The 17,253-nt window shown below is 48.3% G+C and overlaps 1 protein-coding gene across 1 annotated transcript in view; it reads right to left on the reverse strand.

Moving 5' to 3' along the window:
• The window catches only part of PLPP3 (phospholipid phosphatase 3), an 83,268-nt gene that overhangs the window by 13,925 nt on the left and 52,090 nt on the right, over positions 1-17,253 (reverse strand). Inside the window, exons 3-5 of the mRNA XM_059374879.1 lie at positions 12,810-13,090; positions 12,322-12,379; positions 1,663-1,839 (exon numbers count right to left, since the gene is read on the reverse strand). Coding sequence (XP_059230862.1) covers positions 1,663-1,839; positions 12,322-12,379; positions 12,810-13,090 — 516 coding nt within the window. The remainder of the gene's footprint in view (positions 1-1,662; positions 1,840-12,321; positions 12,380-12,809; positions 13,091-17,253) is intronic.

Genomic DNA, 17,253 nt, shown 5'->3' on the forward strand with positions numbered 1-17,253 from the left:
GTTCAGAAGGGCCTAGTCAGCAAAGGGTGACCCTTCCCTTCAAACACCCGACCCCTGTTGTCCCTGCCCATTAAAATGCCAGTGACAGCTGTTCTCATTAACGGTTTGCTCTCACAATTTCTCTCCCCTTAGCCTTGACTCAAAAAAAAAAGAAAAAGAAGAAGAAATGAATAAAATGAATGAATAAAACCATTGAAACAGGCGGTCCCTCGGCACGCAGCTTAGATACGACTTTCTGCGTGTCTGCGTGGTGCCCACTCCGGTAGCCCCGGGCCCCTGCCCCTTCTCTCCCTTCCCGCTGCACCCCGCAGTGGGCCCTCTCCCCCAGGCATCCTGTGGGTGTCTCTGTGAGGTCTCCTGCTACATTTTAACTCCTGTCCTGGGCCAGCAGTGCAAGCAATGAGACTGGGGTTTCCTTGAGAGCAAGAGTCCTGCCTTACTCATCCCTCTGCCTTCAACTACACTCCCTTGTAGTGTTCGCAAGGAAGACAGCCACCCACTGATCCTAACTTTTTGTTGATTAAAAAACACGTTTACTTATTCTAGGAGGTGCTGGTGAAGGCAGGGAGAGCAACATGTACGTGTCACCTATGGTCCCTGTGTCTGGTCAACCTGACAGTCTCAAGGGAGATACACATCAGCAACATCAGCACAGGGGAACAGACACCAGCAGAGGAGACTGGGAGAGGCTATCATCGGGAGACACAGGGCTGCAGCCAGGCTCAGAAAGGAGGGAAGGAGGAAAGGCCAGGTCTAGATCTCTGGATTGTAGGGCAAGGGTGACACAAACAACACAACCCACATGCGTGGTGCCTAAACACCCAGCCATTACTGTGCCCTGGGCTTCCCACGGGCCTGGCGTGAGCTCCCCTGAGTGGGGCCCGGGAAGGCACGGGGTCAGAGCAGGTGATCCTGGCATTTACTGAATAAGCCCCACAAGATTTCGCAGGTGAGAAAAACAGATTCTTGGGGAGACGGAGGCATACGGAAGTGAGTTGCCTCATGCTGCACTCACCGAGTCAGGGGTGAAGTGTGAGCAAAGGGTAACCTGGTCACCTGGGGCAAACGAGAACCTGGCCCATCCCAAGGCCATTCTCTAGGCTCTTCTCTTGGTGGACAAGGCCCTTCAGGCTAGCCAGGGTAGGGCTCGGCCTTGACCAAAACCCCTTTTCTCTAGCCAACACCAAGTTTAGACTTTGACCAAGTCACCCTAAGGTCACAGTGGGAAGGGGAGAAGTTTCCAAGAAGCTGAGTTCTAGTGAATTTTAAGTGTCTACCAAAGCAGCACGTGAGCACCAAATGAGTCAGGGACCCAGACTCTGCTAGTCACTTGACATGTGACCTGGGGCAAGTTTCTTCCCCCCTCAAACCCTAAATGTTTTCATCAGTAAAGTCAGCAAGGTGGACATAGGTTGCAACATTTTATGAGCTGTGGTTAGAGAGAAGAGGACTTTTAGATTCTGCCGAAGGAAAACTCACAGGCTGGAAGGAAACAGAAAGTACCGTCCTTTTACTGAAGGGGTCCTGGGGTGAGGGGACCCTTGATACACCATGCAGAGAAAAGAATTGAGAGCTTGCTAGTTTTGGTCACCAGGCTGGAAACATGGAACGAGCAAGCCATCCGGGGCTTTGCTTGTGGACCGAGAATAAGATGCTACTCACTATGCAGCAGGCCACCAGGGCTCCTTGAGCAAATCCCGCCAGCACATCACTGGGATGGTGCTTGTGGTCAGACACACGCGACAGTCCCGTGTAAAAGGCCATCATGATCAGGGTGAACTGCAGGAGGGGCCGGAGCAGGCGGGCCCCTCGCCAAGTGAAGCGGGCCTGCAGGTACAGCTGGAGAGGAGAAAGAAAAGGAACAGACACTAAGTGCATTAGAACACCAGGTCGAGACCCATTCTGTTTCCACTCAGTGGAACCATCTAGACCTTTGGTGACATGGTATGCAGAGAGCATTCGACCTGGATATGACTTCAAGTTACTCAAACCTGGAGCCTTAGTCCCCATACAAAAACAAAAAATACAAAAAATGAGAAGAGCCAAAGAATGCCCTAGAGCCCACTGCTTGGCACATTCTAGACACTTCATGAACATGTGTTCCCTTTCATCTTCTTCATGGTTAAACTAACAAAAGCACAGTAACGAGGGGGAGTATAGGTCTCTCTTCCGCAATCCGTGACGACTCATGCACTGCATTTGTGTGTTTCCCTGGACACTAGCATTGTGCTGTCTGTATACTATTTGTTGCTTAGGACCATCTTGGAAAGAAATGCAGGACTGATAGAGGAGGTTCTTGTGACAGTCAAAAAGGGATGTTTCTACTTCAACAGAAAGCACCTCTACCAAAGAACAAGTTTCTAAGTCACCACTCCCAGCTATGGATTTTTGAGTTCGAATATAAGGAAACACATAAAGCAAGCAGACAATGCCAGAGAGCTTTCACACAGAGGCTGACAGACACTGGGCTGGGTGGAGTAGGAGAGTAACCTGAAGAAAAATGGAAGAAAAAAAAACCACCTCTGGCTGAAGCAAAGAAGTTGAAATGACGTCAACTGAGCATTGTCCCTCAGAGTTATCTTGCTGCAGTTTCCGTTCTAACCTCTGGGCACAATCTACTTCCCAGGTTCCTGTGGGAACTTGGGAAATGAGGGGGAAAAGGCAACTGGACCAGGGGAACTTCCGACGACAAATCAAAGGCAGTCACTGGGGGAGACCAGGAGAAAGGGGAAGAGAGCGGAGGGGAGGAGCCGATGGCCCCAAGATAGACCTGGGACAGCGGCAGCGGTTGGGCTCAGCCCTTCCTGAGACAAAGGGACACCTTCCCTCTGGCGGACAGGAAGGAGCTAGCCAGTGGCTGGACCTGAGTAGAAAGACAAGTGGAAGTTTCCGGAGCCACCCTTGCCAGTGAGGGAAGACTCCCGAGCTCTGAATTCTCAACTACCGGGAAGACAGTTTCAAAACCCAGGCCTACACAACAGCAGACAACTTTGTAATCATGATGAAAGTCTACAAATGCTTTCTTGGGCAATCTAAGAATAACAAATGAAAAAATAATAATAAAGAATGCACTGAGGTTAGCTGCTAAACAAGCAATAAAGATCGACAGTATCTTGTATGTAAAATATAACCAGTTAAAAATCTAAAAAGAAGAGGTAAAATCCTCACAGCAGCCAAGGTGATTTGATAAACAGTAATCACACTACCACGAACTACACAGGACCCTTTCTGAAGTAAGGGACATAAAGGACATGTTGAATAGACAGCTAGAATTTTTATTTATAAATATTCAGTTTGTAAGCTCATAAAGTTGATAGGTAAATCCCATCCGAATCCTAGGGACATCCTAAAAAGACTGGAGAAAAAGACTTGAAAGAAATTCCGCTAGGAATAACTTAAAAGGCCCAAATCATACAACTAGCCAGAAAAGACACACAAATAAGCCCGGGACTCCAACAGATGCTAAGGACACAGAAATGGGAGGCCTTAATTCCTGCCCTATAGAGCATTCATTCGTTGGGGGAATCCACGAACATGAGCAAGGGCACTTACAGGCTTCCTAGGAATTACAAAGAAAATTCGGAAACCAAGGTCAGTTACTAAGGGGAAGGGGCACTTGGCTGAAGTCCTAAAGATGTATCTGTGTTTGCTTAGGAGTTGAGGGGACACCGGGGAAGGGTGTGTATCTAGGCAGAGCAACCGCTTAGAAGCCAGAGTTCTGGAGAACCTCACAGCTTTCGGTATAGCTGAACAGGGTGTACAGGGTGGGGATGGGGGGACTGATGAGCCACAGAGCTACGGAGGCAAAGGGGAGCGCTCAGGAAGGGTATGGATATCACACTAAAGAACCCAACTTTTACTTAGTAGGTCAGTCTTTCCCAAACCATCCTCCGTGGAATACTAAGGGTCTTTTAACAAGATGGTAAATGCTCCATAGGAAATCTTTACTTTCTTTACCAACAACACATACTGATGTTTACAGGGTAGCTACCTGCTGAATCACAATAGGGAAATGTTATTATAAGCAAATGGTGAAAATTACATGATTTTAAGCTATCAGTACCATAACAAATAACCTGCAGGTCAAAGGCCACACCCTCGATTGTGCAGAAATGAGCCAGCAGTGGATTCTGTAATGGAGAATCAAAAAAGATCCTTTCCTTCAAGGAGTGGGGATGGGATGACACTGGCGTAGCTCCCACTTCACACAAGTCTCGGGCCAAAAAGCAACCATCCCGGGCGCCTGGGTGGCTCAGTGGGTTAAGCCTCTGCCCTCGGCTCCAGTCATGATCCCATGGTCCTGGGATCGAGCCCCGCAATGGTCTCTCTGCTCGGCTGGGAGCCTGCTTCCCCCTCCCCCTCTGCCTGCCTCTCTACCTACTTGTGATCTCTGTCTGTCAAATAAATAAACAAAAACTTAAAAAAAACAAAACAAACTCAACCATCCGTTTGCCAGGTTGGGGACAGAAAGAACGCCAGGTGCTCATCAGAAAAATCTCACTGAGCCTTTGGTTTTCTCACAAATAAAATAATCTGCAGATCCTCAGAAAATGCTCATTTAAAATCCTCCAACTCCTCCCCGCTCCTCTGTGAAGAGGTTAGGTCATGGACCTTGGCAGTCAGGGTGGGGCAGAGGAAGGGTGGGTTTCCCGACCGGACATGGCACACATCTCCCCTTCCACTGACTCAGATACTTAAGGCTGGAGCTTAAGGAAAGAAAATAAATAAATAAATACAGGAGAGGAACTTGGGAGAGAGGAAGAGACCCGTCATCAGAAGAGCTTCAGGAAAGGAGTGCTTATGAATGAGAAAGGAGAGAGGCCATGGGAAAAGAATGCCTTGGGGAAGCAGTCAGATGTGGAACAGCCAGACCCACACTGAAGCTTGCTCCTCGCTATAGTTAGTAACAAACACATCGATCCCGACTCAGGGTCTCGGCAGGTGTCTGCAACTGGGGCTTCAGGGCAAAGCAGAGCAGCAAGAAGAGGGTGAATCTGGGGGTGAAACGGCCCCAACGCTACTACTTCCTAAGTGGGTGGTCCCTCAACTTCTCATCTGAGAAAGAGGTACAAGAGAGTCTCCCTCTCCAGGTTGCCAGGATCAACGGGACTCCCAGGACCGGGCACTCAAGGGGCTCTTCAGAAATCTTACCACCCTTTGCCTTGGTGAATGAGATTTACTCAATGGCTGTGGTTGATTTCACCAAAACAAGTCGATTACTAAAGCAAAAGATTGGGTGATGACCCTCCACGTGGTGCCTACTTCTATCTGAGAAGATGGCCACAATGGGCTTTGAGGTTGACCAAAGGATCGGGTAAGTCCTTCTGTGCCCCACCAATCCTACTGCTAAATGGATTGGCTTTTGCTGGTTCATAGCCCAGTTCTCGTGAGGCTCTCCATACTAGAGGCCTGGGCCTCACCATGACCAGAGAGAACTTTCTGGAGCACCCTCCTGCCTTGGAAACCTGCACCAGGGGACAGGACAAGGAGCAAGTGACTGCATTCGTTCCCATTTCACCAGAGGAAGTCACACTCCTGACCACAATGATACTATGGCCCATGTCCCAGATCAAATAGTAAGGAGACTTGCTTGGACTCAGAATTTCTGCAGGGGCTTCTGGGAAGTCCTAGGCATCCTGCAAAAGGGTGTTTAGGAAAATGGTAAGCAGAACTGGACAAAACCAGAAAGGCTGAATTGCCGTGCCCTCTCATAGAGGTCAAGACTTATCTGTCTTTACTTCCCCAGCCGCCTGAAGGTCTCTGGGCTGGAGGAATCCACTTCTAAGCACCTGTGTGAGTGACATTGCAGAAAAGGTTCTGATTTGCAATCAGAGCAAAACTAAATTTGAATCTTTTCTCTGTTCCATGCCACCTGCAGGACCCTAAACAAGCCACTGTCCTCTGAAGTTCTGCTTCCTCTTATGTAATGAGATTCACTCATTTAAAAAAACAAACACCTGTCGAGAAAGGACACAGCTCAAAACTGTGAAAAGACAGCCAACACGAATAAAGTTAAGCTCCCTTCCTGAAAAAAAAAAGGTTAAAATTAAAAAATGAAATCTTGTTCTTGTACTAAGATTTTTCTTCCAATTGCTAAAATAAAATGCTGACTGTAGACAGGAAGGTTACAACAGAAAGCTGTATGCCCTGCCCACGATCCCCCATCCCCAAAATGATGTATGTGAAAGTCCCGAGCACAGAGAACTCACTCCATAAATGGAGTTCTCTCCTCTTTCCTAGTCCTAGCTTCAAAACTGGGGTCCTGTGGAATTCCAACAAAACCTCTTTAGAGAGGTCTGGCTGAACTCACGCAGGCTCCTCTGGTCTGAACCAGCAAGAGTCAGATGTGGGGTGAGTCACACTGGGTTCTTGCTAAGTCATTTGTGTTTCATTACATGATTTGCATACTGGCGAAACAGGTCCGTACTGTCCTCTCACTTCATTTCCATTGCTCTTGGGACTGCTCTGCTCAGAGCGAAAAGGAGGCTTTTGTCCTTCCTTCTGTCCCTGCCTGCTCTCTTCCTGGAAGTCTGTCCAGATCCCTGACACCCACAGGGAGAAACTTTCTCCCTTCTCTCATCTCCACCACAGCTCACGCTTGGCTCTGGTTCATGTGCCTGGTGACTTGTCTACGTGGGGCAGAGCTGGAATTTCTCTCTGGGAAGCTATTCAACAGCCTTCAGGACAAAAGAAGAATTTTTAGTGGGCTTTTCTCCTCCTTCAAGAGGGAATCAGCTCTTGCTTCCTGTCACGATCACAGGGAGAAAAAGAAACTACCAGTGTGTTGAGCCCTATTCCAGACATTGTTCCAGACGCTTCACATGACCTTCCCTGCAATTATCATGGCCATCCTACGGGGTAGACACATTCTGCCCATTTTACAGATGAAGAGATCAAGCCCAAAAGGCCACGTCACTTGCTCAAGTGACATGATGCAGGATTTACACTGAGTAAGATGTGTCTTTTTCTAAGTCTAAGCTCTAATCACAGAAGGTGGCTTCCTTAGCAAGGAATTAGAGGAAATTTGGGCTCTGCACAGCAAGTATTAGCTTTTTGTACTGGACTTTTGTCTAAGGAAAAAAGCAATGTGAGGGGGGGATCATGGGGCTGTTGGGGGCTACAGGACAGTCTATAGTGCATATCTGGAAACACATGCTCCTGAAATTCACCTGTCACATACTTTTATAAGACCCACGTCTAAAATCCAAGTGTAGCTTTTCTAATAGTGAGAGTATTAGAATCTCTGCCCTGTTTATCAACTAGAAAACCTGTGAACTGTGCAGTCAGTGTCCCTCCTAGTGGAGTGAGCAGCCCCCTCCTCAGGCCACCCGAGTCAGAGACCCCCTCTCCACCTGCTCTGAGACTATTTACTTTTCAGACTTTCCACACCAAACAGGAGGTCATTTGGTGTCCCCAGGTGCTCACACAAGGTCTGGCTCAGAAAGTGCCAGATGGATGGGTGGACAGATGGACTGACGGATGGGTAGATGAATGATGGATGGATATAGGCAGGGGAAAGACAAGGGAAAACATCTATATCTGACATCGTGGTTTATTCTCTGTAGAACCACAATTTTCTCCCTGCAAGGGATTTCACCAGACACTCCCAGGTTCTGTGGGCATGTCTCGTGGGCATACCAGACCCCACCGCTCCAGGATTCTAAACATGCTGAACAAAACCTCAATGACTAACAACCACAGGCCAGGGAACATGGCTGTCAGAGGACAGACACTTCCCTGTTTCCTTGGTATCCGACAAGCCCTTTGACACATAAACAGTTCCCACGGGCACCCCAGTAAAGAGTCAATATGTCAACGGTCTGGCAAAGAGGCGGCAAAGGCCTTTCCTACATCCCCCAAGTCCTTTCCCAGCGATCAGTTCAGGGATGAGGGAATGAACACAGTTCTAACCGGAATGGGGAAGAGCACAGCTTGGGGATATCCAAGGCCCGCGATGAAGTCATTCATTCATTCATTCCTTCACTCATCAAATATTCACTGCATACCTAGCTAAGGGTCAGACCCTGTTTGGAGCAGTGCGATACAGTGGGGAATCAAGAGACAAAAACGTCCCCCTCATGAAGCTGACACTTTCTGGTAGAGAAATGGATACTGACGTCAGAGGCTGAGAAATGACGTCAGGGGGAGGGGAATGAGGCTGCAAAGGGAGTTAGGGAGTGCTGCAGGAGGGGCCAGGGAAGGCTTCTGACACAGCACCCTGAAGAAGGCAAGAGGGCATGGCGCCTGTTCAGAGAGGGAGGCGTGGTGGCAAAGGAAAGGCCTCGCCACCAGCTTCCTGCTGCCTGGTGGAGCTGCAGGAGGAGGGGCTGGGGCAGCTGGTCCCGAAAGCCCCCTCAGCTCTCAATGCACCCTCCACCCCCTTCACCCCGGCCACCACAGCCGAACTGAACTGAAAACCTACAGCTTGCAAAGCGCCACCCTCCTCTTCACCCGCGCGCAGGCAGTTCTTCCGATCCGCCCATCTTCACCCCACGGGCAGCCTTCCCCAGCTTCCACCACCTGCCACTGCAGGCTGGCCTGGGCGCCATGATTCTAAGTTTCCTTAAGAACCTACACCTGCCCCTACCCCCGCCCCGCACAATGTACCAAGCTGCTGTCATCGTCTACTTGCTCCCTGAGACTAGACTGAACTCCCTAAGGCCTGTGCCCATGACTTACCAATGTCTATGTCCCCACCCCTAGCATGCCACTGGGTCTATCAGTCACCCCCTAAACATGGGCTGATGTGCCGAATGCTGAAGCCACGTTGAGCTCCTTGAGGGCTGGGCCCAGGTCTGATCCATGTTAGTAGCCCTGGGAGGTAACAGAGGGCCTGAGACAACACAAACAACACCAGGTAGGCCCACAGATTGGGTTCTGCGCAGGTGTTGGCATCTTATCCAGAAAGCCAAGTCATCCTCGACCCCTGACCGTGGAGGCACAGGGCTGGTCCAGATGTGGCTCTCTGAGGCTTCGGCCGGACTCAGGGTTAGAAAAGCATCACGTACACTTATATATGCGGTGGGTTTTTCTTATTAGAATCTGCATTAATCACTAACATGCCTTAACCTTGTCTCAAAGCTTCCATGCCCAGAGATAATTTGGTGTTTGGGGCATGGTTTTTCCAAGCTAACCATTTTACAAATCAAAACCTAACGTGGAGGGTCCTTCAGAGCCATGGGAGGCTTCTGAGGGCAGCTGCTGCCCACAGGCCTGGGGTAGGGGTGGCTGGTGCTTCCCATCCCCCGACCTCCCTTTGAACACCGAAGTAACAAGGTTTTCCCCTGAGGGCTTCCCATCTTTTCTAGTAGCGCTGGGGGTAGTTCAAACTTCTTTCAAATAGAACCACAGAGATTGAGAAACAAGAAGATACTATCTAATTCCACTCTTTATGGAGAAAGCAGGGTCTAGAGATGAAGTGTGGCAACAGCCTTTCAAAAGAGACGTGACTATCTCCACTTAACAGAGGAGTACATTGAGGCACGAAAGCTAAGCTAACAACCCAGGTTCCAGAGCTAGTCAGGAGGTGGCGGAATCATCTGGGTCTGCCAGACCTTGAGGGAAAACACCATCCATGCTACACCCAACTGGTTCAAAGGTGATTTTCCCCAACGCCCCAGAGAAGCCGCGCTGGGGAAGGCCAGGGTTGCCTCTGCCCACCTCCACTTCCTGAAGCTCCACAGAGCAGCACTGGGGGTGGGTGGCGGGGGGCTGCTCAGAGGGCAGCATTTCCCATGGACCCTGACCCGCAGCAACGGTGTTCTCGAAAGCTCTGCACACCGGACATTCAGAGGGTTGAGATTTCTGCGTAGCGTCCTGTAGAAACGCACCTGACAAAGAGGACCATCCTCCTTGGAATTTAGCCTCAGGGGTTGTTTCAGGGCAAGATAACCGTAGAGCTAAAAATAAGAGCCCTGGGTTTATATGTTGTATATATGGGGATCCGTGAGTTGTGCACGTCACAATGTGTGCAGTGGTGTGTGCATGGCTGCGTGCGTGTGTGTGCAGTGAGACACAAGGGCGATGGAGGCAAAGGAGGCTCTTCTCTTCCTCCCTCCCTCTTCCCTGCCTCCTTCCCCTCCTTTCCAGAAACATAAAAGCACTATAATTTTTTTCCTCCCCCAAAGATGCAAACAAACATTCGGTACGAATCCACCCTCACTCCTCACCCCTGCGGAGGAGGTTTCTGGCTGTAATCATAGCTGGTGGGAGGTGGTCATGGGGAGTGGGGGCGGTGGGGCACAGCTCCTCCATTAAAGTAGATCTGAAGAAAGGCAGGTTGCTGAAATGGAAGTTAGAGTGGGGAGATTATACTTTTTCTTTTATTTTCTAAAAGATTTTATTTATTTGACACAGAGATAGAGAGAGAGAGAGCATAAGCAGGGGGGAGCAGCAGGCAGGGGAAAAGCAGACTCCCAGCTGAGCAAGGAGCTCAATGCGGGGCTTGATCCCAGGGCCCCAGGATCATGACCTGAGCCGGAGGCAGACACTTAACCAACTGTGCCAGATGAACACCTGGCAAACTTTTGTTCTTTAAGGTGATCCTGGTGGGGTTGTTTTTGTGTTCTGAAGAGCAGTACCATGAAAACAACAGACTGTGATCCTGCTGTCAACGAGAAAAGCCTTCAAATCCACTTTCTCCCTTGTATAGGAGATAGAAACTTTATTACTAACACTCTTAAGATTTGGGTTGATTGGTGGGTTTTCAGCTAAGAAAGAGGTAATCAAAATGCATCTCATCGAGTTACTGAGAGAACCGAATGCCGTCTTGTGAGCTTGCCCCAGTGTCCAGCACACAGAAGGCACCAGCAATGTGTCAGCACCTTTATCTTTTCAGTGGCTGTAGAGCACACAGTGCACAGGGTTGGTTTCAAAATTACCCAGCATTTTTCTCTTGGGAAAAATAAGAAGGAATAGGAGAAAAATGAACATAGACCCACTCCTCCAAGCACCTTTGCAAACACTGAAATTACATTTGTAAAATTGTTTCCAGACCGGAGTAAGTATATATAAAAAAATAGGAAACTAAATATCTTCGCTACATTAGCTTTCTTAAAGCAGAGCGAAAGCAAAACAACAACAACAAATGAAGAAGGGAGGGGAGCACAATTCGTGAATAAATAAAATCCACGTTTGAGGTTTTCCTAGGCTGGGGCCCACCTTTCAGCTCTGTATCCCAGGTAATGGGAAGCCCGAAGGCCTCCGGGCTTGGAAAGGATGGCCAGGGAAAACAAAACAAAACCCTTCTGCTAGTTTTTCCAAATCCTAATTATGTTTTGTAAGTAAGTCAAAATCAAAACGCTCTTTCTGCAAACAGCTTATGCTCCCCTGAGCTACGTCTGACCTCTCAGCGCCTTCTTGCTCTTCATCAAAGGGGCCGAAAGCAGGAAGTGCCTTGGCACAGGGACCTCATTCAAGGGGAGAGGAGAGGCAGGGGACCGCATGTAACTCACAAAGAGAAACAGACCAGCCGCTGTCTGGGCAGCAGCTGGAGACGAGCCCTTGGCCTGCCCTGTCCCAGCGCCTCTAGGAAATCAGAGCAGACGTGGCCATGGGAAAGGCAACACGGAGGGTCAGATCATGGCCCCACCACCAGCTGAGGGACCCCCCCCACAACACACTGCTTAGCCTCCCTGGGGCTTGGTCTCTGGATCCCAGCAGCAGGGATACCCCTGTCATGCCTCACTGTGTTATTATGAGATCACGTGTGCTCAGGGACGCAGAATTATACTGTCACACGTGAAATCACTCCCCATCGCCAGATACTGATAATTTTGAAAGCCTTTCCCTCTGCAGGGGATGGAGGAGGGTTGGCATGGCGAACACCACAAGGAATTTTATGACAGAGCTTAGATGTGAGCAACAGTGCTAGTGCCCGTGTGAATTCTGACTATTCACTTGAATTCTCTGAGCCTTACTTAATAATCCGTTCCCACAAAAGAGATAATACTACTTTTAACCTAGGGTGCCTGGAAGGGTCAGCTGAGTTAAAGGGATGTTCAGAAAACAGTTTTGTTACATTAAAATGTGATACATGTGTCTTTGTCACCTTTTAAATTCAAAATGGGTGCACAGTCCTTATCAAAGAGCCATGATAAGTATTAGTTTTATTTGAAAAATGGGAAACATCTAGGAAGTAAAACAATTTCTAATGATGCCATGGCAGAGCTCAAAACAGAACTTCACTTTTCTAGCTAACTTCTCTTTCAAGGATTTCAAAATGACAGCTCTCCCTAACCATCCTGAGGGCTCTCTGCTCCAGAGAGATGTGAGCTGGGGTGGGGCCCTGCACTGCACTGGAATCAGAAGGAAGGTACTTACCACCAAATACAGCATAGTGTACATGGAGAAGGAGGCGTGGCCAGAGAAGAAGGACTTCCTGCAAGAGCAAGAGAGGGGCATGAGGGGGCCATATTCACACCCTGACACATGTTTGCCTGTCTGTCTTCCCTCCCTAGACTGTGACCTTAACAGCAGCACTATCTTGTTTGGTTTTGTATCCTTGGTAGTGCTTTGGATACATTGTCTAGAACCTAGCAGGCACCCACGGATGCGTGAGCAAGCGGATGGATGGATGGATGGATGGATGGATGGACTTACCAGTGTTCTACCATAATTGCTATTTATCAGTATATCTAAAAAATTTGACCCTGAGCTCCTTAAGAATGGGGACTGTGCCTTATACACCCCTTGAAGCCGAAGCCCAGCCCTGAACTTGGCACCTCGTGCAGTAGGCGCCTTAGTAAGTGTTCCCCAAACTGCCTGCATTCAAGGCGTGCACACCGTGTCCATGGCAGGCGGCGACTCACCTGGCTTCCTGGACTTTGCTGTCGTCCCCTCTGCATTTGTAGTTTTGGATGTAGCCCTCAGAGCAGTTGATCTGGCTGAAATCGGGGTTGCAGACGCTCAAGAAGTGAGGACGCAGGCGGCCTATGGAGACTTTGGCAATGTCTGTGAAGGACTGGCTGATGGCACAGCCAAAGAGGAAGCAGCCCACCTGCTTATAGAGGGCTGCCACATAGGGATTCTGAATCGTTGACCGGGACTTCTCCTTCAGGTAGTAGATGCGGTAGAACTCCCCAGTGATGATCTGAAAGGAAACCAATAGGGGAGTTAGGCAGTATCGAGACCTGACATGAAAGCGGATGTTGTAAAGAATATTTACTGATGGAAGAGAATGTTCTGTGTATAACTGCTGGCTATAACCTAGAAAGGCTCAATTTTCAGGACACCTGGGTGGCTCAGTCGGTTAAGCAGCTGTCTTCGGCGATGTCATGATCCCAGGGTCCTGGGATCGAGCCCCACATTGGGCTCCCTGCTCAGCAGGGAGTCTGCTTCTCCCTCTCCCTTTGCCCCTCCCTCTCCCTTGTGAATACCCTCTCTTTCTCTCTTTCAAATAAATAATAATAAAAAATTCAATTCAAATAAATAATAATAATAAATTTCAAATAAATAATAATAAAATCTTTTTTAAAAATCTCAATTTTCTATTTGAGAAATACATGGACAGAAATATGCACGGGAGGAAACATAGGAGTGCTAACATGGTCATTTTCCCCTTTTTGAAAAAGTCCCACATGGCCCTATAGTATTTTGTAAAAACAAAAATATACAAATATATTTATACATATACAAATGTAATATTAAATATATATAAATATTATATATCATAGTTATATGTATTTTTTTTTACTAAACAAAGAGACAAAGACCCAAATATAGGAAAAAAAAATTAGATGAACAATCATGGGCATGGTGAAGCGTGGCCAAGGCATCCGAGGATCTGAGCCAATCTCAGGATAGTGGGCTTCGGAGTCAGGGATCACCAGGCTTGTGTCAACACTGAGCCATGGTGGGAGTTTCTACGGGAAGGTGAATGCCCCATGTCTCGGGTTTGAGTCCCGGCTGTGCCACTGGCCTGGTGTTGCTCAGTCATGACAACCTCTCCAAAAGCTTCAGTTTCCTTCTCCATGAAAGGAGGCCACATGCCCTTGTGAGTCGTTGGCTTAAATCTGGTAACATGGATGGGAAATTACCTGGGTCATAGAAAGTGATTCTTTCATTTTCCTTTTTAGAATAATGCTGTGATGAGAACACTGGCCTACAAACTAAGGAACTTTTAATACAATGACCTTCGGTGTTTGCAAATTTCCAAGTCTATGGGCATTGTCTTCCATCTCCTCAATTCTACAGGACAGCCAGTGAGTCTTGGCTTTCATACCCTTCCCCCATCACACCGTGTTTACTCCTAACACTTCAGGGAGGCTTCTCACCCCTGGGAAAAGAAGAGCCACCAGTCACAGATGACCCGGTCTCCACCAGAGATTGCTCCCAGATGCTTTATTTCATGAAATCCTAATAATGGCCATGAAACAGGTATGGCTGAAGCTCAGACAAGGGAAGTGGCAGCTCGACCCACACTGCCTGGTGTGACATTAAGAACAGGGCTCCAGCTCGTTCTTCGCAAGGCTAACGCCCGTGATGCCTACACAACAGAGGACCATCCCACTTCGGTCATGCCCAACCACACAGCCTGCTGCTCTTGTCTTAACTCCACAGCACAGCCCCGGCCACTTCCTGATTGCAACCACAGCCCAGGGACAGCAACAGTCAACTCCTCACTCCCCACAGAGCTCCTTTTACAGCTTCTTGAGGGGCAGGGTGATGAGCCACGCTTGCTCTTTCAGGGAAGCCCAGTGTGTGTTCACAACCGCAAGGGAAGTAATAGACAGACGTATCCGGCCACTCCTTTCCAAAGTCTCCCGTTATTGTTTCACAGCTGGGGAAGGGGTCAAGGCATGGGGTCTGATCCAAGTTCTCAAGGGCTCCCAAATCTAGTGGGGGTGGGAGGGGTTGGCCAGGTGGAAAGAAGATGCCAGCTGGGCCCAGGAGCCAGCAGGTGCGGGAGCGAGAACAGCCACCAGCACCGCTAACGTTTGTACAGCGAGTCTGTGTTTATAAATACTTGATTATTTCTAAGTGCTACGCTTTGGTTCCCAGATCACACTGAGTGTGATTCAGAGGGAGATGGTCAAAGGCCAGTCTAGCACACAGTACTGGCTTAGCCATTCTCTGGGAGAGCACTGATCTCACAGATGTGCTCAGAGACTACTGGTTGCATGAATGAATGAAAGGAAGAAGGACCATAGTCTTCACAGTTGTTTTATTATAAAACTGGAAATATCCTCTAAATATTACTGAAAGGCCTTTGATAACATGCTGCAGAGATTAAAACCTGCGAAGCACAGCACATCAGAAATGAAAGGGTCCATTATACATGGAAGAAACTGAGGTCCAAATTAACTAGCAAGGAAAGATTGGACCCAGGTGTTCTAGCTCCCCACCCAGCAATCTTTCCTACTGTTGCCGGTCTAATTCCCCTTTGAACCTGTTTATACTTTTACCCTGTGTAACCTTACGGGCTAACAAGTTCCAGATGTCCACTGCCACCATCATGCTCTTTCTTCTTTATTTATAAATCACACTCGCATGACTTTGGACTCAAGGAGACGAACGCTCAACTAGGAGGCAGTGGCCAGGGTTCAAGTCCCTACTCACTGAGTGAACGTGAGATAAGCCAGTATCTGCATTTGCAAAATAAGGACGCTAGACGCCGTAATTTATCCCTTCATAATTGCAATGACATTTACTTTCAGCTACCCTGTGCTACCTCCACCACTAGCCTCCCAACCAAGCAAAGGCAATAAGCAACAGCACAGGAAAGTACTTCCTCAGAGACGATGCCATGGCCACCGGGCAGAACCAAGGCCCTATGCATAGTCCCTGCCCTTGAATGATTCCTGAGTTCCTTGATGTGTCACGGCTACAAATTAAGAAACTCTAAACTGATCTGGCTTGAGCCTGACTTCCTATTTGATGCTGAAAAAGAACATGTGGCTTTTCACTGCCAATCAGCAACTCGTAGGTGAATTTACTGATTAATCTCAGGCGAGTCACCCTTGTGCTTCCGTCACTTCAGGGAGAAAGGGTTTGATTACAGCTCAAGGGCTACTTTCAGCTCTAACATCCCTTCATTCTAAAACTTCAGTTTCAGTGCCAGGGGCTCGCACGTGGCAAGCCACCAGTTAAAATGCTTTCTCCTCTCATGGGAGGAGAAAGGGGTAAAGAAGCTGTTTCGTGGCATCTCAAATTCCTAGTAACTAAGCTATTAATAGCAGTACCCTTGTCCATTTCTTTTGAACTTTACAGTTTCATTTGATCTGTAACTCTGTGAAGAATTTACACCCACTGTACAGCTGAGGATGGTAAGGCTCTGGAGGGACAGGCACTTCGCTGAAGGAGTTGAGGCTTCTTAGTGACAGAACAAAAGTGGAGCCCAGATATGCTGACCCTTAAGTTCAAAGACTCACAACAGACTATATGGACAGAATGTTTTGTTACAGATCTTTCTCGACTTATGATGGTGTTACGTCCTGATAAAACTCATCCTAAGTAGAAAATATCGTAACTCAAAGATAGACTGAATACACCGCCCAAACATCATAGCTTCCCCTCGCCAACCTTAAACATGCTCAGAACACTGGCATTAGCCTACGGTTGGGCATAATCAATTAGCACAATGCCTGTGTTGCAATTAAGTATAGAATAGCACGTGTAATTTATTGGCTACTGCACTGAAAGTGAAAAAGAGAAGGGCAGCATGGGTACAGAAAGGCTGTTTACGCTCGTGATCGCATGGTTTGGCTGCGAGCTGGGGCTCACTGCTGCTGCCCCGCCTCACAAGAAGGCACCCGTACCACAGATTCTTAGCGCATGGGGGGGGGGGGGGGAATCAAGTACAGCTTCTACTGACTGTGCATTGCTTGTGCACCATTGTAAAGTCATAATTCAAACCATCGTAAACTGGGCATCAGCTGTATTTCTATCGTTATTAAAAACAATTTCCACTGCAGAACAGCAATGGAGTATTTTCAAGGACAGGAACGGGCTGAAGCCATTTAGCAGACACATGACTCCAGGACCACATGGCCTTCTGGGGCAGCCCTGACAGATCTCGCAGTTAATGAGCAACAAATTATGTATTTTCTCTATCCCCTTGTACAGAAGGGTCGGGGAGTCGACAACACGGCCATAAATCATCATTATGAACCAGCCGGACTTGGCTTCTTGTAATCCTAACCCTTAAAAGACCATTGAAGGAGATTCGGGCTGGGAGAGCCGGGCAAACACCTCACCTCTGCCGAAGAGGCAAAAGCTTAAATTGTTCTCTGACACGTTACACACCTAATGCTG

The sequence above is a fragment of the Mustela nigripes genome, chromosome 14 (assembly GCF_022355385.1).
Source record: "Mustela nigripes isolate SB6536 chromosome 14, MUSNIG.SB6536, whole genome shotgun sequence".
NCBI classification, from domain to species: domain Eukaryota; kingdom Metazoa; phylum Chordata; class Mammalia; order Carnivora; family Mustelidae; genus Mustela; species Mustela nigripes.